This window comes from Rhamphochromis longiceps, linkage group LG3 (assembly GCF_057381845.1).
Source record: "Rhamphochromis longiceps isolate RC_006_pf linkage group LG3, R_longiceps_female_GT1.1, whole genome shotgun sequence".
Taxonomy (NCBI): Eukaryota; Metazoa; Chordata; class Actinopteri; order Cichliformes; family Cichlidae; genus Rhamphochromis; species Rhamphochromis longiceps.
The window spans coordinates 15,641,940-15,665,812 of record NC_140559.1 but is presented as its reverse complement, the minus strand read 5'-3'; the positions used below and the strand labels follow the sequence as shown (position 1 = coordinate 15,665,812).

Here is a 23,873-nt window from a genome sequence, read left to right as displayed (position 1 = left end):
AATTCGAGCTGTGTTCCCTCCTGTTTCCCATCCCCTCGTTATCCTTTGTGTATTTAAAACCTCTGTCATGTTGTCCCATATTACTATGTGTTTCCTCTGTGCTGCATGTTACTCCTAGTTCTCGGTTCAAGTCTTAGCTTCACTGTTTCCCAGATTTATTTCCTTGTTTCTAGTTTTTTCCCCTTGTATTTGGTGTTTGAATTGTACAGCACAATACAGCTGCCTCTTTTAGTTTATCCCTTTGGGTTTATGAGTCCTGCATTTGGGTCTTCTCAGCGTACCCTGAAACCTTAGTCTTCAGATAGTTCTTCAGAGCTTTGAGGTGTTTTTTGGTCTCATCCTCCTGCTGCTGTATGAATCCTTCACCACAAAGATCAGATCAGATGGAGCATGTCTCTTAAGGGTGGAGTGCTGCTTCGAGTGTCCAGTTAGCAGCCAGTCACAAAGCCAGCTTTCCTGAATGCTTTATTCAGTCTGTTGCTGTCTCCAGCTGTGATGCTGCTCAGCCAGCAGACCAAAGCACAGTACATTAATTGATATTAACTCTCAATCTTTAAGCTGGACATATTGAAGAACCTCAGATTCCTTGGGAAAGTCCGCTCATCTCCTTTGTTGTTGTACAGTCTTTGTGTTGGTCTTCAAGTTCAGTCAGTTATTTACTTGGTCCACTCATCTACTGCATCAACTTCCTGTAGGCGAAGGGGCTCAGTGTTCAGCCAACGGCCAAGACCTAAAACTAGTACAGAGTAGCTTTTTTAATTCAAATGTGCTCCATTTGATATATTTCAGCCCTAGCTGGCAGTACTAGTGTAGCCTCCCTTGTTGTAGGACACCAGAAAAAAAAGTATTTGGGCTGAGATCAGGGTGGTTTGGTGGTTTGCGCTGTTGCCTTACTGGAAGAAGATTTGGGGACTTCCTTTTCAAAGGAAGGATTTCTTTGTTCAGTTTGAAAAGACATTTTTGTTAGATTAACTGGTGACTCTAAATCATGCAGAGGTATAAACATGATAATTCAAAGAGGTTACGAAAACTAATTTATAGATAGTCTGGGAGCAGTTTGAAAGACAGCTGTAATGTACAGATCACCAGTGTTGGGACTAACGCATTATTAAGTAACGCGTTACAGTAACTACGTTATTATTGTGGTAACGAGCACGGTAACTAGTTATTATGCCAAAATCAGGAACGCGTTAGTCGTTACTGGGATTTAGATAGGGTCGGTACTAGGGATGGGTACCGGTGTCCGGTGCCCTGATGGCACCGGTTCTGACATAAACGGTAGTAACCAGACCGAAAAGCAGCGCACATTTCGGTGCTTTATTTCGGTGATTTTTTTTCCTGAGCTGTGATACACTTTAGATTCTAGCCAATCATTTTATGTTTCCGAGGATAGTAGGCGGGTCCAGGTACGTACGTTCTTTTAGAGCAGAGCTACAGATTAAAAATGCCCAAGGCGAAGCAGTCGAAAGTCTGGCTGTACTTCACAGCAAAATATGTAAACTCAGCAGCCTGCAACAAGTGCTTTAAGCTGATACTGTGATACTGTCAAAGGAGGTAACACCTCAAATCCGATGAAACACCTGGCGACTCATAGAGTTTTTTTTTTTTTTTAAAAAGCCGAGAAATGTGCCGTATTTGATAGCTTGGCACCGAGCACATTTACTGCGGGTGGGTTGCCTGTTATCGCACCCGGAGCAATATCCCCCAAAAACCCGAAGAGGAGAGTCCTGGCCCCTAGCCCTGCCAGTGTAGCAGAAATGATGACGGATGATGATGATGCAGCAGCAGCCGTTCTTCTCTGCGTGAGCAGCTTAATGTTGTTCGTGTGTAATTTACGTTGAGTAGGCTAACCACGTTATTACATTAATGCATGTAAGGTGAACTAGCAAACATCATCATAGCTACATGCGGCTGTCTTCTTGTTTGATGGCAGATACTCCCTTCACCCTGGCCAAAAAGGCTAAAATGACCAAAGAAAAAGTGGAAGACCACTAAACATGAGAGGTTTTTGGACAAAGTTGGTGTTTTTTCCATTGTTTAAGCACTGCTTCCAGCCAAGAGTGATACCATATATGCCCCATAGCTGCAGAAAAGGCTAACATTGTTATCTTTTTACAAAAAAACAGCTGAACATGGGAGGTTTTTGGACCAATTTTGTGTTCTCCATTCTTTAAGCACCGGTTTGAGCACCGTTTAAGCACCGGCACCGTTTCAAAAGTACCAGTTTGGCACCGGTATCGGATAAAACCTAAACGATACCCATCCCTAGTCGTTACTCGTTACTTCGTGTGGTGGCTATCGCAGAGCTTCCACAGTTTCAGTAACATTATCAAGTGGTGGAGGCCAGCAGGTGGATGAGAGAAAGCAACACGTTCTCGGGCTGGAGAAAGGGGACGCAGAAGGAAAAGAGACCCGAGGCGGCCGCCGGTCCAAGTGTGAACTGAACTTCAGGTAAGAAGTTATGACCTGCAGTCTATCTGGGTCAGATATGAACCAAGTTTAGGTGGAGTTTATTTTCTTTATTCTGACTTTTTCCGTACTGCGTACTAGCTAGCATGACGGAGTTTCTATACAGCTGGGTGGGTGCTATGAAGTTAATGATGTTGAACTTTATTTTGTTCATAAGTTATTAGAGTTGCCAACCGTCCCGTCTGGTATTCAGAGAAAATATTACGCGTTTCTTATTGAGGTGAAAAGGAACAGTTTGTCCTGTAATTCAGCTACAATGAAAAAGGCACAAAGCTGGAATTATTCTGTGTCTTTGCTGCACAGCTGCCTCTTCTTCTCTCATCCTCTCCCCCCTCCCTTTCCCGTTTCTACTTCAATCATGAAAACTGATCAGTGATCAGCTGATCGGCTCTCTTGTTTGTTTATCGCTCACTTTGCGCCGAAAGAGGAAACCAGCGGATGTCGCGCTAAATAACAGCAGCACGTTTAAGCTTGATCAGCTGTTAGAATTTATTTAATATTAATTTCTAGTATCAGCTGATGTTTGCTGGAGCCACAGCTGCAAAAAAGCTGCTGGTCATGATGTTGGTTTGGTTATCTGGTGAGAGGGAAACATGAAGATGAAACCAGGAGATGTCCTTACTGAATCATCAGAGCTGTGATGGAGAAACAGGTTTAACCTTTTAGGTGACATGAATGAGTTGAAGGGAAGTTATGAACTGTTTCTGAGAGACAAATAACCCCAGGATCCTTTTTCAGGTAGCTGACAGCTGGTAACTGTGCAGGTGCGGATCTAGCAAAGTGTTGCCAGGGGGCCAGGTAGGGCATTAACAGGGAAAGGGGGGCACAAAGAAATACTTTTCTTTCTTATTCTCATTTAAAATGTCTAGCTTTTAATAAATTATTATCTGAATCTTACAACAAACGATTGATAGATTGATGCATATATACCATCAAAACAGTGTACATCACTGTCACAACAGCGTTTGTTTTCATTCAAAGATGATTTTTCCTATAATGATGGGCCGGTCTCTAGTCAAAATGCCCGGGACGATTTATTTGTCCCAGTCCAGCCCTGTATGCAGCTCGTCTGCAGTCTGGTGTTGCCTACATCTTCCTATTTAGAAGGCAGAATTTCCGAGTTCTGAGTACAATCGAAAGCACCACGACTGCAGTTTTTGTGTTGGATGTAAAAGGCGCACATGACACTGTGACGTAGGCTAGAATCATGGCAGTAGTCAATGACGGTCCAGGCGTGGGATTTCTCTCGTGGAAATATGCACATTATCTTTTCCTTTCTATTGGTAGGTGGCACAGTGCACTTGTGGCAAGTAAGCAAGCTAGAAGACTGGCAAAGTTATGGAAGCAACACATTAACAAGAGAATTCTGAGTAAAACCAAAGTTACTTTCCCTAGTAACTAGTTACTTTGAAAGTAACGAGTAACTTGAAGTAACTGAGTTACTTTTGAGAGAAGTAACTAGTAATGTAACTAAGTTACTATTTTAAAGTAACTTACCCAACACTGCAGATCACACAGCTGTTTCTGTTTTTTAAATTTATTATTAATGTAAGATGAAGGGATAAAGGGTTTTGCTGTTTAAATAGGAACAAGCTCCACCTTGTGAGCACACATCTCTTATAGGCAAAGGTGGTAAAAGTACAGACATTCTGTGCTTAAGTAGAATTGCAGATATTAAAAAAAATCTTTTACATATTGAAATTCTTTGATCAAGCAAATATCAAAAAGTCCAGACTCCAAAATTTACTTAAAATAAGAAAGTAGCTTGCAGGACAATTCTACCAGCAATTCTTGTACAAAGCCAAATGACCCTCATGGTATGTTAATATAATACAGTGAGTTCATGGGAATATAAACTTTGTTTCAGTCTAAATTTACACTCCAATGAATGTACACAGCTTCAGTTTCATAGAACATGATCAGAAGAAGACATATTTTAAAATTAGCTCTATTTTCTGTTGCCTATATTGTAGAATGTGGGTTTACCTTCACATCTACACAGTAAAAATTACTACAGTTAGGGGTTAAAGTGGGATTTGGTAGGTGGGGAAACCCTAAGCTTGGCTATGATGGCTAGGCATGGGGAAAAGAATCATAACTTAAGGTTCAAGTCGATTTTCTTAGTTTTAGCTGATCTGGGCTACTGCTACTGGTACCAGTACCAAAGACCTCCCATCCCAAGGACCTCAGCAGCTACAGGCCAATAGCCCTGACATCACATCTGATAAAGACCCTCGAGAGGTTGGTTCTTCATCTGCGCCCAGTGTCCCATGTCCCAGTGGATACTGGACTACCTCATAGGATGCCCACTTTGTATGAGGACACAGGGCTGATGGGCTGGTCTGCAGCCACAGGGAACTGTGCGGACACCGTTCCTCTTCACCCTCTACACTGCAGACTTCTCCATCAACTCCCCACACTGCCACCTACAGAAGTTCTCTGACAACTCTGCTATAGTCGAACTGGAGAGTGATGGGAGTGTCATCTGTAACTACTGTTGTTGTTGTAATCATAGTTTTTCTTGCATCTGAACTGTGCAAACACAGAGGTCATCCCACATATGGTCCACCCGTTAAAGGGGGACAGAGGGCCTCAAGGGCAACAAGAGATGGACCTTGTAAAACTGGATTGTAATGTTAAATTGCAAGGTGTTAGTGATCTCTTTAAGAAAGAGATCAAAGGGGGAATTGTGGGATTATAATATTATCTTATACCATGTTATACCCCTGATTAATGATTGTGAAATTATTATGTAGTTTTAGTTTGCAGTATTCTCTTGAATTAGAAGAAGGTGATAACTATTACAGTTATTAAACTGATTTGTATTACATTAGACTGCTGATGCAGTGTGAATGAATGATATTGTTTATGCTGCATTATACTGCTGAGTCATAAGAAATACTGTTTTCAGAGAGTCAGGACTTTGCTTTTTCTGATAGTAGAGGACACAGAGCACATTCCACGGGAGCTTCACTCCCACCATTGTTGAAGGTAGACAAAAGGAGCCAAGGCCATAAGTCAGGCTCGCTAGGAGTTAGAAATAATGTGAATGTTTAGGTTTTTACGACTAGGTGGGGGCCATCAGAGGCTATAAGAGTTTGAGTAACCCTCCACCATTTTGAGATTTGCTGTGACCCTCTTCATGCATGTCTCCCCATCCAGATGGTTCATGCTCAAAAGTGTTGAATTGTATGTAATAAAGTAATTGTTGATTGAGCGTTTATTGTCACGGCGGGGCGCGCCGGCGTGAAGAATGAGGTAGACCCAAGAGCAGACAGAACTAGGTTTCAAAAATAAGGCAAGCCTTTATTGTGGCTGCAGGCATAACAAAAACACTAGGGGACACTGAAACTGGGAAAACTAAGAAGACAGAGAACACTGTGTAAACTAAAAGGCTAAGGCACTCTGTGAAGGAACTATGGAAAAAACTATAAACACAGAGTAACTCAGCAGGCTATGAAACACAGTGTCACAATAAGAGAAAATATGAGGTGAGGATAACAGACGATCTGACACTGACACAAAGACACACTGGGCTTAAATACACTGAGGCAGTCATCAAGAAATTAGAGACAGAAGGGGAACACAGCTGGGAGGAATAAGACCTGATGAGACAGGAGGAACAAAGCTAGAAACACAGACATAAGACGGGAACATGAGCCTTCAGAGTAAAACAGGAAACAAGACATGAACCGGGGAGACGTAGTACAGGGGGAGGTGACAGACGCGACAGCATGAACTTGACAATACAAGACACACAGACATAAACACACGAAGGGCAAGGGAGGCTTGATACAAGGGTAACATAATTACAAAAGGACTGGACTACCTTAAAGAACCTAAACAAACAATAAACATCAAAATAGGCTAAACATAACACTGGGTCACACGACCCAGGACCATGACATTTATACACCGAGTATTGTCCTTCCTTCAGCCCAAAGATCGAAAGAATTGGGGGGATTTAACACTACCCAGGCATTATAGTGAAAGGGTTATTATTAGACTTACCATTATATAATTTACCATTATATTCTCATATTGTATTTATAAATTTTTAAGTAAGGCTACTATTAGCCAAAGTATACAAAGAAAAGAGTGCTTTAGCTTTAGCACTATAAATCTCTTATAACACTGGATGTTGAGGCTATTACTCCGTCTCAGGTGTAATAACAAGGGTGACCAAAGAGAACTTCAAACTCTCTACTCCATGTCATCTGACACATCATGTGGCTGAATTATGACACTTTTTTTTGTGATTATTACACTTGTCTGTGAAGCTTTGGGAACAGAAAGAAACCAAGTTTCAGTTTAAAAACTTTAATTCACTGACAGGAAACAACATTAGAAATATAATCATCCTCAACTGATCTGCTCCACTGACACTGACACCTTCAACGGACACACGTTCAATTTACATGACCAAATATATGGAAACATCCTGTGAGTGAATGTGTGTATGAAGGTGTGTATGTGTGTGTTAGTATCAGGATCAGAGAACGACAGCTTTTCTCTGTTCCAGTCCAGATTCACTCTGATCCTCTGGAGCTTCTTCTCTACTGAGAGAACAGTGGGTGGAGCTGATGGTGAAAATGATGAGTATTTACCTTCATAGAACCCTATTCCCCATAATCCAGACCGTACACTTCCCTTTCTCTGCACAGACTCTGCCAACACCCCCAGTCCCCACCCTGTATTATCACCAACTTCGACATCCCAGCTGTGAGTCCCTGAGTTAAAGCCCTCAGAGCCCAGGACACAACAGGAATAATCAATCCTCTCTGGATTATCAGGAAGCTGCTGCCTCTCTCCTCCATATCTCACACTGGTCAGATCTTCAGACAGGATGAGGTTTGGATCAGCAGTGTTTGGGTCCAGAATGAGAGGAGTGTAGGAGACCATGGCCTTCATGTTGTTCCAGATGTTGAAGGTCAGGTTGCCCAGGTGTTTGGCCTGGTCTATCAGAGCTCCTGAGGGCAGCTGTGGATCATCCAGCAGGGGGCAGCGCTGGACTCTTTCCACTGCAGCCTTGTAGTTGTGCAGGAATGAGACGTCTTCAGCTCTCAGCTCCTCCTCTGTGGCTCTGACTGTGTCTGAAAGAGCTGCTATCTCTCTGCTCAGAGCCTCCATCTTCTCCTTCATCATCCCACTCTTCTGCTCCTCTTCCTCCCTCAGTGCAGCAAGCCTGGCCTCCTCTTCCTCTGCTAGAAACTGGTGAAGCTTCTTAAACTGCTCCTTAATCTGCCTCTCTGTGTGTCGGGCCTGGACCTTAATGTGTTTTACTGTTTGATAAAACTTCAGTTCATCCTTTTCACAAACCTTTAACTTCTTCTTTAAGGGCTCCAGAGTTTCCTGAAGTTCCTTCTTGTGTTGTTGTGCAGCTTCATCGATGGGTCTGCATCTGTGGTTGGCATGTTTTTCTGAGTCTCTGCAGATGACACACACTGGCTGCTGATGGTCCAGACAGAAGAGTTTGAGTTTCTCAGAGTGCAGACTGCAGAGAGCCTCTGAAGCTCTCTGATCTCTCTCCTGTAAGAACGACTCACACAGGTTCTGTAAGTCCAGGTTTAAAGGTGGATCATACTCTGATATTTTCTTACAAAGTGGACACTCGCATGTTGGTCTCTCTCTCCACCATCTCTTCATACAGTCTTTACAGAAGCTGTGGCTACATGACAGAATAACAGGATCTCTGAAGACCTCCTTACAGACCGGACAGCAGAGATCCTCCTCTGATCTGGAAGCCATTGAGTCTGTGAGTGAAGATTGATGTTCAAAGCAGACTGTTGTGTTGTTTATCAGATACACCTGAAATTAGAGAAAAGTAAAAGAAAGGAATAAGAAATATTGAAAGAAAGAGGACACAACTTATACTTCCATATTTTACCATAACATTATTCATTTAAGTCACAACTTAACTGTACTCTAGTGTAAAGGAAAATTAGATTTTTGTCATTGTAATCACATTGTGTAATTACATAGCTCTACTATTATGTATTCTAGATTCCACTTTTATATTTTAATACGTTAACTGAGTAAATTTTCATGTAATGCCAAGCTCTCTTGAGGTTGTTTCTACTGAGTTCTACCTCAATCTTATTTTTATACCTCATCTTAACGTTCTTTATTGCAGCCCTCACCTCCTTCCTCAATGTTCTAACAGTGGAAATGGCTCCCTCGTTAAAAGCAATTGGCCTTTAAAGAATGAAATCGTTGATGTCTTTAGAGAGCCACAGTTTGTTATTGGGGAAAGTCTTAAATTCTCTAGATGGAATCACTTTAGCTTTAACTCTTTAGAGATGTAGCTACACACCACATCGCTACGTTCATCCACATCGGAAGTGCTCTCTTGAAATGGGGACCACTCAGTGCAATCAAAACACCCCTGAAGGGCAACACAACTGTCTTTTGTCTAGACATTAGCCCGCTTCACACAGGTCTTCTCCCTCCCGTCACAGGTACATAAGCAGGGAGGAGATGAACATCATTGTGATCTGAAGAACCTAGTGCAGGTCCAGCCACAAGACTTTTTTGCCCCCTTAATTGGTCCATAACACAAATCCAGAGTTCCATTACGCCTTGTAGGACAGGGGACACATTGAAAGAAATTGTTCAGTGATTTCTTAAGATTACAGTTGTTAAAATCACCAAGAACAAAATTAGGAGCATCCGGAGAGAGGGACTGCAGATTGTGTACCACTTTAAAAACGGCATCAGCAGCAATTCTAACATTAGCTTTGAGATGAGTGTAAACAACAGTGACAAAAATTTTAGGGAATTCTCTCGGTAAGAAAAACGGCCTGAAAGATACTGACAAGAGCTCAATGTGAGGAAGACAACCCTTCCCGCAGAGTAAAATTATTACACCAGCCCTGGTTGATATACAAACATACCCGTCCTCCATGAGATTTGTGTGTTGTTGTATGTTCTCCAGTACATACATGATCATGATTAGTGTCTTTCTGAACAGTAACAGGCTCAGGCAATATGTGTCTGCGATTTCTCCTGTAAGTGTTTCCATCTGACTGTACCAGGTAGGATCTAGGTTCTTTTCGAAGTTCCTTCACCATACCTGTGCGGTCATAACCCTGTGGGGTCTGTAACCTCACTACGTGTCCTTCGTCAAGAGGTGGAAGTGGTCGGCTGGATCTGTCATAACAGACCTTCTGAGTCAGTCTCTTGTTGAGTAGTTGGGCTTTCATTCTCTCAGATTCACGGTGTTGTGGTTCAAGCAGTTTGGTTGTGATTGGGAGCGTAGTTCGAGTCTGTCTGGATAGAAGTCGTTCTGCAGGAGAACCCAGGTTCACATCACGTGGAACATTACTGAGATTCAGCAGGTTGAGAAATACATCAGTGCCATCTCTGTGAGATTTCTCCATCAGCTGTTTAGCACTGCACACTGCTCTCTCAGCAAGCCCATTGGATTGAGGATACTCTGGACAGCTGGTGACATGTTTAAAGTCCCACTGTGAAGCGAAGTCTTTGAAACGCTGGCTTGTAAACTTCCTTCCATTGTCTGAGATCAGAGTGTGTGGAGCACCATAAACTGAGAAGTGTCTTTTTAGCTTCTTGATGACTGTCGCTGATGTCAAATCCTTTAGCAGGTCAATCTCAAACCAGCCTGAGTATAAGTTGACTACTTCTAAATAGCAGTGCCACTCAAAGATATCTGTAGCCACAGTTGACCAAGGAACTTCATGCAGATGAAGGGGCTCTTTTTGTTGATGAGATTTAGTGCTGTTACACACCGAGCAGGAAGTAACTGTTTTTTCAATATCTCTTGACATGAACGGCCAGAAGACGATCCCCCGTGCTCTCCGCTTGGTAGCTTCTACGCCGGAATGTCCTCTGTGCATGATGGTGGTGTAGTCTCCTTGCAGGGATTTTGGGATCACGGCTTTGGAACCTTTACGAATGATGCCATTATCCACAGTCAGCTCATCCCTGAAAGGAAAATATGGATGAACTGCCGTGGGAAGGTTGTGGAGTTGTTGTGGCCAACCATGTTTGATGAACGAGCTGAGCACTTGCAGTGTCTCATCCTCAGCTGTGTGTCCTTTAAGTTCCTCCAGGCGTGAAGAAGAGATGCAGCTCACCGTCATGACATCAAAGTTGTCCTCTTCTTCAGACTGCTGGAAAGTGGATCTGCTGGGAGCTCCAGCATGTCAGCCAGATACATGTGTTTTCCACATTTATATGTGAGGGTGATGTTTTATTTTTGGAGCCTTAACAACATCCTCTGTAATCTGGCTGGTGAGGGGTGAATAGGTTTCTTTAGTATGGTGACCAGTGGCAGATGGTCTGTTTTTTACGACCACAAGCTTGCCATAAATGTAGCCATGAAACTTTGTACATGAGAAAACAACAGCCAGCAGCTCTTTTTCCATCTGAGCATATCTGGTTTCAGTGCCTGTCAGAGTACGTGAAGCATATGCCACAGGTTGCCCTTTCTGTAAGCAAGCTGCACCAAGACTATACTGTGATGCATCGCATGTTAGTGTCACAGGTTTGCTGACATCATAATATGACAGAACAGGTGGATTAGACATGTGCTCTTTAAGTGCTTCAAACGCAGTCTGATGCTGTGTGTCCCACATCCACTCGGTGTCCTTGTGTGTGAGCTGTCGCAGAGGAGCTGTCAGATGGCTGAAGTTTGGAATGAATTTTCCAAGATAATTGATCATCCCCAGGAACCTCTGCAGGGCTTGGACATCCGTTGGAACTGGCATCTCTTTGATTGCGGCTGTTTTAGAAGGGTCTGCTTTAAGTCCCTCGCTTGTGAAAATGTGTCCGACATAACTGACCTGAATTTGCACTTTAATGGGTTTAGTCGCAGGTTTACTTCTCTGGCACGATCAAGGACTTTTCTCAGGTTGTCGTCATGTTCTGTCATGGTTCTTCCGCCGATGAGTACATCATCAACAATGATGGCACATGGATACCCAGCGAATATCTGCTCCATGGCTCGCTGAAACACCTTGCATTAAAACCAAAAGGCATTCCTTTTGGTTTTCATTCATTCATTGCTGAATGATGCAAGTCCCATTTCTCTGCATGCACATAGTCCAAATATTGGCTGAACATCTTCATTAATAACAAAGAATGATAGCACACGTGACTGTCCATGCAGAAAACACTGCAGCCTAATTACACTTGAGGTTTGAATCTTGCTGCCTCCAAATGCTACTAGGTTAATGGACTTGGGGTGTGCTTTCATTTGTTAATCTGCTCTTATAATGTTAACCATTTTCTTGGGAAGCACATTACATTTAGCATCTGTGTCTACTTTCATCTCAACAGGAATCCCATTAATCTGCACGGTGACAAAAACTTCCTCTTTGTGTTCCACATGCACATCAGTCGCATGGATTTGCTTCAATCCGTAAATCACTTACATTGGATTCAACAGTCTCGCCAGTCCTCTGATTCCGTGTGTTGAACTTGTGTCTTTCCATCCTGACATTGGTTTGTGGGCTGCACATTTCTCTGAATTTTCTCTTGAGGCACTCAGGATCCTCCTTCGATTTTGCAGGAATGAGGACTCGTCCTCCATCGCCGGGCTCTCTCGCTTCTGGTGCGTAAACAAAAGGCCGCTCCCGTTCTATGGCTTCGGGACCTGCTAAGTTGAGCAATATGTAGGCTTGTGTGCACGCTGGCTTGTCAAAGTGTGCCACCGCTATAAAAATGTCATACTCTTGCTCAAAAATGCGCTGATTTTCAGCAACATTACCATTGAAAACAAGCGGGTCAGGCCTCCTAAATCCTTCCGCCATGTCGGCTGCAGTCCGGATACAAAAAAATGCACCCAGAAAACAGACTTGAGACAGAAAAAAAAATTAAAAACATCGTCAACTACGAAGTACGTGTTCCGTCGTTTCTGACACCATGTTGTATGTTCACCAGTATGATAATGATGAAGCAGTAAACTCAGTTAACGTGGTTTTATTAACCAGCAGAGAATTTACATGCTTGGATTCAATAACGGATTGCCGCCTATACCACTCAAAATATACACAGACCTACACGGAGGTACGGCAAGCGGATTAGGACAAAATACCAAACTAACAGCTGGTTATCTACATGTATTACTCCACAGTTCCAATCCAATCTGACAGGGGTCCCAAAGCCACTGATTTGCAGTGAAGTGTCACCATCAGATGAGCATCACTGTATTCCCATAGATAAAGCACATTCCCTTTTAGTGCATCAATCTTGTTCCTAAAAAATTGGGCATTAGCCAGGATCTTAAAGTGCAGAGGAGCACGAATCTTCCTCAAAATTTTCCTTACACACTGATGCACGCTGTCTTTCTTTCCGCATTTTCTCAAGCCCAGGGGCTTTTCAAAGTTAGTCTTTAACTGGGCAAATAAATCCTCCAAGAGTAATATCCATCCAAGTATTATGTCAGGGTCGGACGGTGCCCTGACCGGTCGACCTGCCTGTGTGTGTTCTCCTCTCTCTCACTCTGTTTTTTCTCCGGCTCCGCTGCAATTGTTACGCGGTCGTGTAGCAACGAGAGACCTCCGACCCGGAAGCGCTGCCGCTCTCAGCTGCCTCACCTGTGACCGATTCCTCGCCAGCTGCTGTCAATTATCCACCATCGTTGGCAGGACTATTTAATGGTGTGGCTGAGTGGAAAACAGCGCTGGAGTATTGCACCAAGCTGGGTAGTGACTCTAGCGCAGAGAGTGGTAAAAACAGTGTAGATAGCGGAGGGAGGCTAATTGTGTTTGTTTTTGCCTGTTCCCAGGAGCGAACGAGATGGAGAGATGGAAGGAGCGACTTTGCTGATTTTTGGGAGTTTTATGGACACCAATGCACTAGCTCGTATCACAAGGGGAGAACGGGAGAGGATCATGGAAAGGACTTGCACCGTGGATAACTGTGGACTGGTTTTTCTTCACTGTAAATAAAGACACTGTTAAACTTTTATGAGAGGTCCACGTCTGGGTTCGCTAACTCACCATCTTTAACACATTAGAAGAATCGTACGTAAGAAAAATAGGATCACCGTAATCCACGTAGTTCCTCGCGCATGTAAGTAATTGAGAGTGAATGACTCCAGGTGAGCATTGCCACCAACAATAAAAATAAGGTGTAAAAGATCTCCATCTCAGCAAAAACCACATAAGAAATGAATCAAGGAAACCATTCACTTAAAAGTTAACATGGTTAAGAACAGAGTTAAAAACAAAAGCAAAAAAAAAGCAAAACACCAATAAACGCCTGCTGCAGGTCGCCACCACGTCCCCACATGAAGGCTAGGCGAAGAGGGTGGGGGACAGTAACAACTGGATCCGGATTGGAATGAAACGGATGCCAGGCACAGGTGTTTAACACAAAATAAATCTTTATTATAATCAATTAACCCAATAATTATATAAACAGTAACAACAGAAAGAGGCAGCAACGCTGGAATCCTTCCTGTGGGGGAGAAAAACTCCTTTTGGTTTTACCTGCTGATGTCAGACATGACATCATCAGTAAACAAAATCAGGAAATGCTGGGCGGCCTCTGCCACAAATGACCTACATAAAAACCTCAGTGAGGACTGTGGCTGTATCCCAATTCAGGGTCTGCTTCCTTCAGAGGACCCAGCCTTTGCGGTCTACGTAATGTTGGCATTACTAAATCTGTCTGAATGCTTACATATATGTGTAAAAAGAAAATGTGCGAGCTGTGATAATTGTTTCTGATAAAATGAAGAGTAGACGGATATCTTAAATATCCCTTTAATGGGTGTGAAAATCATAACTGCTTTAAGTCACACAGAATAGATATCAGAGCCTTAAACAGGCTGACTTCTGCTAAATGGGTCAAACTGGGCAGAAAGTACACAAACACATAACATCCTTATAGAATATGATGTAACACTATAGATCAACTTACCTCAGAATATATAAAGCATATAAACAATTACAACAACATGATGCAACAAACAGAGCAGCAGTGCTGGTCAAGTTACTTGAAAAAAGTAATCAGTAACTAATTACTGATTACTTTTACTGATTACTTATTTTCAAAAGTAATTAATTACTTAGTTACTTTTTAAAAACACGATTTACAACCTGAAGAGGTGATAAAGTGATAGATCTCTCAGCCCAATTCTACTTTTTCTACATAATCCATCATACAAAATGTAATCAAATGGAAAAGTCTCTTTTTAAAACTTGTTTTATTAGTTTTAATCTTTTAACTTTATGCATCAAGCAAAAATGTAATTATATGCAACATTCACTGACTGGAAGAAATTTGTTTAATATTTAAACCTATTTTCTGCACATTCCAACACAATTTTTTTTTTTTTTGTGTTTACACTCAGTCTTTCAAATAGATGCAAGTAGAACACAGCAGAAAATAAATAAAGTCCTTTGGTCTAGCGGTCCTTTTGCTCTATTTTCACCTGTAAAGCAGGAGCAGGGTAGGTGGAGGTTTACCCTGGTGCAGGTGTGCCGCAGCGGTCAGTGGAAGGATATGGCAGCTCTGTGAATTTCCCATAACGTCGTTGCTTGCTTGGAAGTTTAGGGGTTTTTTTCGCTGTAAAAAGAAGTTTTCTTCCCACGCACAACGGACACTAATGTTTTTGTCACTTTTTATGGAATCAAACTCAAAGTAAGGTCAGTACTTCCACGCTTTAAATGCTGCACGCTCATACTCTCTCCCACAATCGATATATGATCCATTGTTGATCTGCACACAGCTGTTGTCACAAACGTCGCCCTTGCTTACGTCACTGTCATGAGACATTCTCGCAAAAAAAATCACGGTTTTAGTAACGCAGTAACGCAGCGTTCCTACGGGAAAGTAACGGTAATCTAATTACGGTTTTTGCAATAGTAATCCCTTACTTTACTCGTTACTCGAAAAAAGTAATCGGATTACAGTAACGCGTTACCTCTTCAGAGCAGTGCTACTAATCCAAAATACTCAAAGCTTCATAGAACTGAAACAAACATTTATGTTTAGCTCCATTCTGCTGCTGATACATACTTTAGGTTTCTGAATATTAAACTTGTTTCTGAAAGGCCTTCAAATGGGGCCTTGAAGGATACAGACCCTGAATTGGGATACAGCTTGTAACATCATACCAGCAGTTCTGAATACTTCCTGGAGTGATTTTAACAGTCCAGCAGAGTAGACACAGCTGGAGCAGATCACACTAACGATGAAACATTTCCATTAACATTGATAAATCATAAAATTCTTGTTCACAGGTGAGGCCGGAGACAGATATCTGCTCAGAGTGAACAGAGCCAGGTCAATAAAGAGAAACTGGCAGTAAATGTGAGAACTGTCTTCCCACCCACCAGGTCTCCCAGTTTGTACTCACTGGCTGGTGTGAAGATCCTCAGCTGTTTGTGGCGTCGCTGGCGTGGTGGCTAATGCTGACCGTTTCCTTTCAAAAAGGACAAAGTCTGAACAGCTCTCCTTCGGCTCATAAACAGATGGGAATGCGTGACATACAGAGGTCCACATTAATTATTGACGTGCTTTTATGGCGCTGTAAGCTCAATAATGTAAAGTTGGGTCCATATTTATTTTGACACTGTGAGGTTTCGTTTTTTTTACCTGCTTACTGAAACACATTTAAATTATAGTTATATAATGGACATAGACATCTAGACTCACAGCTGCATTTGAGGGTATCCACATTTAAACTGGATGAAGGGTTTAGGAGTTTCTGCTCCTGAACATGTCCCACCCTGTTTTTACAAGGGTCAATCTTATCTCTACGTCATCCTCGTCTGCAGTGTTGGGAAACATCCTCTGAGTGAAAAAGTATGTCAAGATGAAATGTTTTCTGAGATTTTTTTAAATATATTTTGATATACCCAGATGATTTTGGGTTCAAGAGAAAAACATGTTCTAAAGTTTAGATTTAATATGAATATTTTATCATGCAGTTTCAGTGTTTCATGACCACCTGGGAATGAGATTCTGTGATGTCACTGAAGAGGGTCACAGGTGAAGCACCTGCTGGAGGAGCTGCTGGCCTGAACAGAGGGTATTCTAGAGCAGCGGTCCCCCAACCTTTTTTGCGCCACGGACCGGTTTATGGCCGACAATATTTTCATGGACCTTCCTTTAAGGTGTCGCGGATAAATACAACAAAATAAAACTAGTACCGGTACCGAAAAAAAGAAAATTTATTCATAACACATGTGAAAAGACCCAGGAAAACCGAGTAAATGATAAAAACGATAACAAAATAACGCTGAAAACAATACAAACCCTGAAAAGTGCGCATGCGCCAACCAGCGTGCAGCCTGTTACAGTCGCTCCTGCTTTTCTCTTAGTTTAGCTCTTTTTTCTTACGTATTTTTTTTTCTGACTTGTATTTTCATCCGTTTATTATCTCTTACTCAATCATGTGAATTGAGAGAGTTTTTGTTCTTCTGGTGGCCGTGGAACTGTTACTTTTATCAAGGAACGAGACCGCGGCACATCTCCTACACTCACGGACTGTTTACTCCAGAGATCAGCTGATTGCCCTGATGCCGGCCAGCTCGCTGGCCAGGCCCGCAGAGGTACCAGCTGAAATTTGGAGGAAAACACATCGGGGATGCAGAGGTCAAGGACAGAAGAGAAGAAAGAAGGAGACGGTGAGACAGCGGAGGCTCGAAGTGAGGAGGAGGTATAAACCGTGTCTGCCGTCTATCGTGATGGGAAATGTGCGATCGTTGGCAATTAAAATCGACGAGCTCTCAGCACTGGTACGGAGTCAGAGGGAATACCGAGAGTGTAGCCTGATGTGTTTCACCGAATCATGGATGCACCAGGACATTCCCGATGAGAATGCTTCCATGGAAGGCTTCCACACTGTTCGGGTGGACAGGAACAGCATCGCTAGCGGTAAGCGTAAAGGAGGTGGGCTTGCTGTTTTAGTTAACAACCGGTGGTGTAACCCTGCCAACATAACAATCAAAGAAAAGATTTGTTGCCCGGACACTGAACTGTGTGCTGTAGGACCCAGGCTGTATTATTTACCCAGGGAATTCTCTCACGTCATCTTGGTGGCTGTTTATGTTCCTCCCTCTGCTAACCCCACAGCTGCATGTGACACTATCCACTCTGCCATAGCTCGGTTACAGACTCAGCATCCGAGTGCCTTTATTGTGATCTCGGGTGACTTCAACCATGTATCACTGGACAATACACTAGGCAAGGCAAATTTATTTGTATAGCACAATTCAACAACAAGGTGATTCAAAGTGCTTTACAGAGACATTAGAAACAAAAACAGATAAAAGGCATGATTTAAAATTGATTAAAACAAGCAAGCAAACAAACTAACTAATTAACAAACAAACTGCCACCAGAAGTTCTTAGGTGGCTGCCTCAAAACTGTTTTGCACAGGTTGTGTTATTCACACCTGTTCGCACGATCCGAACCCTTATCGTAAGGGGAGCTACCAGTCCCTCTGCGGACGAGCTACTTTCTATTTTAAATTCCCTGAATTTAAAATACTCTCTAGACCCAGTCTAGGTTGTGTTATTCACACCTGTTCGCGCAATCCGAACCCTTATCGTAAGGGGAGCTACCAGTCCCTCTGCGGACGAGCTATTTTCTATTTCAAATTCCCTGAATTTAAAATACTCTCTAGACCCAGTCTAGACCCAGCTGGGGAGCTACCCAGAGCTCTAAACCCACGAAAGGGGAGCTACCAGTCCTTCTGCGGACGAGCTACTTTCTATTTTAAATTCCCTGAATTTAAAATACTCTCTAGACCCAGTCTAGACCCAGCTGGGGAGCTACCCAGAGCTCTACAAACAAACAAACAAAACAGTATATAAAATCAAAATAGATAAAATCAGAACAGTCGAAGTGCTTTACAGAGAAACAAAAACAAATAAAAAGCATGGTTTAAAATTGATTAAAACAAGCAAACAAACAAAGCTTAAAAGTGTGGATTTGGTGCTTTATTCAAACGCAGCTGAGAATAGGTGAGTCTTCAACCTGGATTTAAATAAACTGAGTGTTTCAGCTGATCTGAGGTTTTCTGGGAGTTTGTTCCAGATATAAGGAGCATAAAAGCTGAATGCAGCTTCTCCGTATCTGGTTCTGACTCTGGGAACTGATAAAAGACCTGATCCAGATGACCTGAGGGATCTGGAAGGTTCATACTGGGTCAGGAGGTCACTGATGTATTTTGGTCCTAAACCATTCAGAGCTTTATAGACCAGCATTAGAACTTTAAAGTCTATCCTCTGACGGACAGGGAGCCAGTGTAAAGACCTCAGAGCTGGACTGATGTGGTCCACTTTTTTGGTCTTAGTGAGGACTCGAGCAGCAGAGTTCTGAATAAGCTGTAGTTGTCTGACTGATTTTTTAGGTAGACCTGTAAAGATGCTGTTACAGTAATCAAAACTACTAAAGATGAATGCATGGACTAGTTTTTCCATGTCCTGATGAGACATCAGATCTTTTATCCTTGAAATATTCTTGAGGTGATAGTAAGCTGACTTTGTTATTGTCTTAATGTGTTTCTCTAAGTTTAGGTCTGCATCCATCACTACACCCAAATTTCTCGCCTGGTTTGTGGTTTTTAGATGTATAGATTGAAGTTCTCTGGTGACCTGTAGTCGTTTTTCTTTAGCGCCAAAGACTATTACCTCAGTTTTGTTTTTGTTTAGCTGGAGAAAATTGTGGCATAACCAGTCATTAATTTCCTCAATGCATTTACCAAGAGCCTGTATAGGACCTTGGTCTCCTGGTGACATTGTGATATATATTTGTGTGTCATCTGCATAGCTATGATAGTTTATTTTGTTGTTCTTTATAACCTGTGCCAGTGGGAGCATGTAAATGTTAAACAGAAGGGGTCCCAAGATGGAACCTTGGGGGACTCCACATGTGATACTTGTCTGCTCAGATGTGAAGTTACCTATTGATACAAAGTATTTCCTGTTTTCTAAGTATGTCTTGAACCAGTTTAGTGCATTTCCTGAAAGACCTGTCCAGTTCTCCAGTCGTTTGAGTAATATGTTGTGGTCAACTGTATCAAATGCTGCACTGAGATCCAGTAAAACTAAGACTGACATTTTTCCACTGTCTGTATTCAGACATATGTCATTAAACACTTTGGTCAGAGCGGTTTCAGTGCTGTGGTTCTGTCTAAAACCTGACTGGAAGGCATCGTAGCAGTTATTCTGTTTTAAGAAGTAACTGAGCTGTTGAGAAACTGCTTTTTCAATGATCTTACTTAAAAATGGGAGATTTGAGATCGGCCTGTAGTTGTTCATTTGTGTCTTGTCAAGATTGTCTTTTTTCAGTATAGGTTTTAATACAGCAGTTTTTAGTGATTCTGGAAACACACCTGATAATAAAGAAAAGTTGACGATCTGTAACAGGTCTGACTCTAAAGTCTTTGAGACCTTTTTGAAAAAACTTGTTGGCAGGACATCTAAACAGCAGGAGGAGGAGTTCAGTTGACCTAAGATGTCCTCCAGGTCTTTGCTGTTAATCGGGTGAAACTGTTTCATGGTGTTTAAACAGTTTTTTGGTGGACACAGTACATATCCTGGATCTGCTGTCGATGTACCAATTGTTTGTCTAATTTTTTGGATTTTTTCAGTGAAGAATTTGGCAAAGTTATTCCAGGCCATGGTCGAATGAAGTTCAGCTGCCACTGACACAGGAGGGTTTGTTAGCCTGTCAACTGTAGAAAATAAGACCCGAGCATTATGGCTGTTTTTAGTGATGATGTCAGAGAAGTAGGACCTCCTTGCACTCCTCAGTTGTAAATTATAATTGTGAAGTTTCTCTTTATAGATGTCATAGTGAACCTGGAGGTTTGTTTTTCTCCATCTGCGCTCAGCTTTCCTACACTCTCTTTTTTCATTTTTCACCAGTGTGGAGTTTCTCCATGGAGACTTTTTCCTTCCAGAGATAACCTTCAGCTTAATGGGAGCAATAGTGTCCATTACATTTAACATGTTAGCATTGAAGCTATTGACGAGCTCATTGACTGACCCTCTGGACAGGTCAGGTGTTAATGGGAAGACCTGGTTAAAAATTGCACTACTGTGTTCAGTTATACACTGTTTTGTGATCACTGTTGTTGATATATTTATGTGGGCTGAGATTTTACTTTCAAAGAAAACACAGTAATGATCAGACACGCCCACATCAGACACAGTAACCTTTGAAATGCTCAGGCCCTTGGAGATCAGTAGGTCAAGAGTGTGTCCTCTATTATGTGTGGCCTCTGTTACATGCTGAGTCAGCCCAAAGTTGCCCAGAGTGTTACTCAGGTCTTTGGTCCCTTTGTCCTGAGGGTTGTCCACATGGATGTTAAAATCCCCAACAATAATTACACAGTCGAAATCAACACAGATCACAGACAGCAGTTCACTGAGGTCATTAAAAAAGTCTGTGCAGTATTTGGGAGGCCTGTAAACATTAAGAAACACAACTTTGGATGGGGCCTTCAGCTGTAAAGCCACATATTCAAAAGACTGAAAACTTCCAGGAGATAGCTGCTTACATTGAAATGATTCATTAAATAAGACAGCAACCCCTCCTCCTCTCCTGCTCACCCTGGCCTCACTGATAAAACTGTAGTTAGGAGGGGTCGTCTCGATGAGAACAGCTCCACTGTTACTTTGGTCCAACCAAGTTTCAGTTAAAAACATAAAATCAAGATTGTGCTCAGTGATTAAATCATTAATTAAAAATGTTTTCCCAGCTAAAGATCTAACGTTTAATAAAGCCAACTTAAGTGTTTTAGAGGCATTACTTGTCCCCTCGTGTTTGGGAGCAGTCTGTGGCACACAAGGTATGTTTACTATGTTTAAAGATCTTTTAGAGTGCAGCTCTCTGTGTTTTGACCAGGCCACATGTCTCCTTCTGTCACCTAAAAGTACAGAGATTTTAAAACCTTCTAGTGAACAGGGTCCCAGCTTCTCCTGGGAAAAGTCACTACTGCCATAATCCTTGCAGCCCGGACCCTCCACACATCACACATCAGACTGCGGAGACAGAGCATGAAGGTGGTAAGGAGGAACTAAGGGGGGCGAGGCTGGGCAGTGTGACTTCGATTGCTCTGTTGAGGGTGGGGCTCGATGGCGAACCTTTGGCCGCTCTGGTGGGGGGTTTATGGGGGACAAAAAGGGATTGGGCCGGGGGGTAGATCTGAGCCCAGCATTGACCCGCTCCATCATCTCCTCAGTGAATTTCAGGTGTGGGGAGGAGGGAGAAAGGGAGGGGGAGGAGAGTGATGGCCTGTCAGGGGTTTGGGGGACTGGGGAAGATCATGGTCCCTGGTCCTGGTCATTGGTGTTGTTGAGAGAGTTGGAGGCAAATAGGGACCCCTCTTCTTGCCTCAGATGTCTCTCCTTTCTGAGGCTCTTCCCAGGTGGGGGCAAATGGAATTCCTCCTCAAGGTTTCTGCTGTGCTTTGTCTGTTCTTGGAGTACTGTTTGTTCCTTTTTATGAGATAACTCCTCGTTTATCTCAGCCTTGGCACCAAGCACAGATGGATGACGTATGGAATAAAACAAATTGGAGGTGAACAGTTTTATCCCTGACTTGTTAAAATTAAATCCATTTGCTTTGAACAGATGCCTGCGTTCCCCAAAAATATTAAAGTTGTTGATAAAATGCACCGAGTGGTCAGTACATGCTGATATAAGCCATTTATTCAGTGTTGTTAATCTTCCTATTTACGGTTGTCCAGTCCTGTTTCCTCTCGTATACAGGGGTAGAAGAGCTTCTCTGTCTCGTAGGAAGTGAAGGCCAGTCGGTTTCAGAGATTTCAGCTCGCTGTGCTCTGCCCGTGATGTGTCCTCCCCCTTCCAGGAGACATGATTTATGTCTTGGTTTTGCACCACGACAGTCCAAGGGGGGGTTATCACTTGAGGATTTATAATAATGCACAGAGTCTACTTTCTTGGTCATGTTATCTGTGCTCCTTAGCTGTGTACTAGCTTGCTCATCGCCATTGTTTTGAATCAAAGGCAAGGTTGTTTCATTTCCACACAGTCCATTTACCTCCACGTTTACTTCTAAGCGATGAATTTTTGTCTCCAGTACTGCAATCTTCTGCAGGAGGCTGTGGTAGTCATCTGTGAAGAGGGAAGGCATCTTGTTGCTAGTTAGCCTAGCGGTTAGCACCTTTCCAGGCTATTGAGGCTGTTCGGTGCCCAGATGCTGTAATCAGGCTTCAGCTGTGTTTAGGCCACAGACACACGGAGCGCTGAGGATAAGGTAACTATAAAAATGTTGCTGTTTCTGTTAAGGACACTTTAGTCCTAATGATCTATAAGTGTCCAGAAGCTCTCGCAGGTAAGCTCATACAGAAAAAAGGGAAAAAATCAGCATAAAAATCAATAAAAGAAGAAAAGCATTTAAGGAGCAAAGAGATGAAGCGTCCACACTCGCAAAGGGGGAGGAGCAGAAAAACATTCAGTTCACTACCAACATTCAGACAATATGTGGACTGTCCCACCAGGGGAGAGAAAATTTCAGACTTACTGTATGCTAACGTCAAGGATGCATACAGCTCCTCCTCCCTCCCCCCACTTGGTAGGTCAGATCATAACCTGATTCACCTCACTCCCCGCTATGTGCCAATTGTGAGGAGGGAACCTGTGACCACCAGGACTGTCAGGAGGTGGTCAGAGGAGGCCTTAGCAGAACTACAGGGCTGTTTCGAGGTGACCAACTGGGAAACACTCTGTCAGCCTCACGCCGAGGACATCAATGGGCTTACTGAGTGTATCACAGACTACATAACTTTCTGCACCGACTCCATTGTTCCAGCTCAGACTGTTCATTGTTACCCAAATAACAAGCCGTGGGTGACTAAGGACATCAAAGCTATCCTCAACGACAAGAAGAGGGCTTTCAGAGGGGGCAACAAAGAGGAGGTGAGGAAGGTCCAGGTGTTACTAAAGGACAAGATCAGAGAGGCTAAGGACAATTACAGGAGGAAGCTGGAGTGGAAACTCCAGCAGAACAGCATGAGAGAGGTGTGGAGGGGCATGAAGACCATCACTGGATTCAGGCCAACCAACAGCAGGGGAGCTGAGGGAGGTGAGAATAGAGCCAACGAGTTGAATCTGTTTTTCAATAGATTCGACACCACAGTGTCTGCTCCCACCTCCACAACCTCACCTGTAGTCAGCCTGGAACCCAGAGCCACACCACTATGCCAGTCTCTCTCTTCACATGGCGCTGTTGCCTCCTATGAGATTCCTGACACCCCTCCCCCACCCATCACCTTCACTCAATACCAGGTTGAGATGCAAATGAGGAGACTTCACTCAGGCAAGTCTGCTGGACCAGGCGGAGTGAGTCCCCTCGTCCTCAAGACCTGTGCCCCCCAGCTGTGTGGAGTTGTTATGGGTTCAAAAATTGGGGATGGAGACAAGAGGAAAAACCACAATAACAACACTGGTCC

At 43.0% G+C, this 23,873-nt stretch overlaps 1 protein-coding gene across 1 annotated transcript; it reads right to left on the bottom strand.

The window, feature by feature from the left end:
- Positions 1–6,831: 6,831 nt before the first annotated feature.
- LOC146673107 (nuclear factor 7, ovary-like) lies at positions 6,832–8,222 on the bottom strand. The gene has a single exon (XM_085402248.1). The coding sequence runs from the start codon at positions 8,215–8,217 to the stop codon at positions 6,832–6,834; it is 1,386 nt and encodes a 461-aa protein (XP_085258374.1). The 5' UTR covers positions 8,218–8,222.
- Between the last annotated feature and the right edge of the window lie 15,651 nt (positions 8,223–23,873).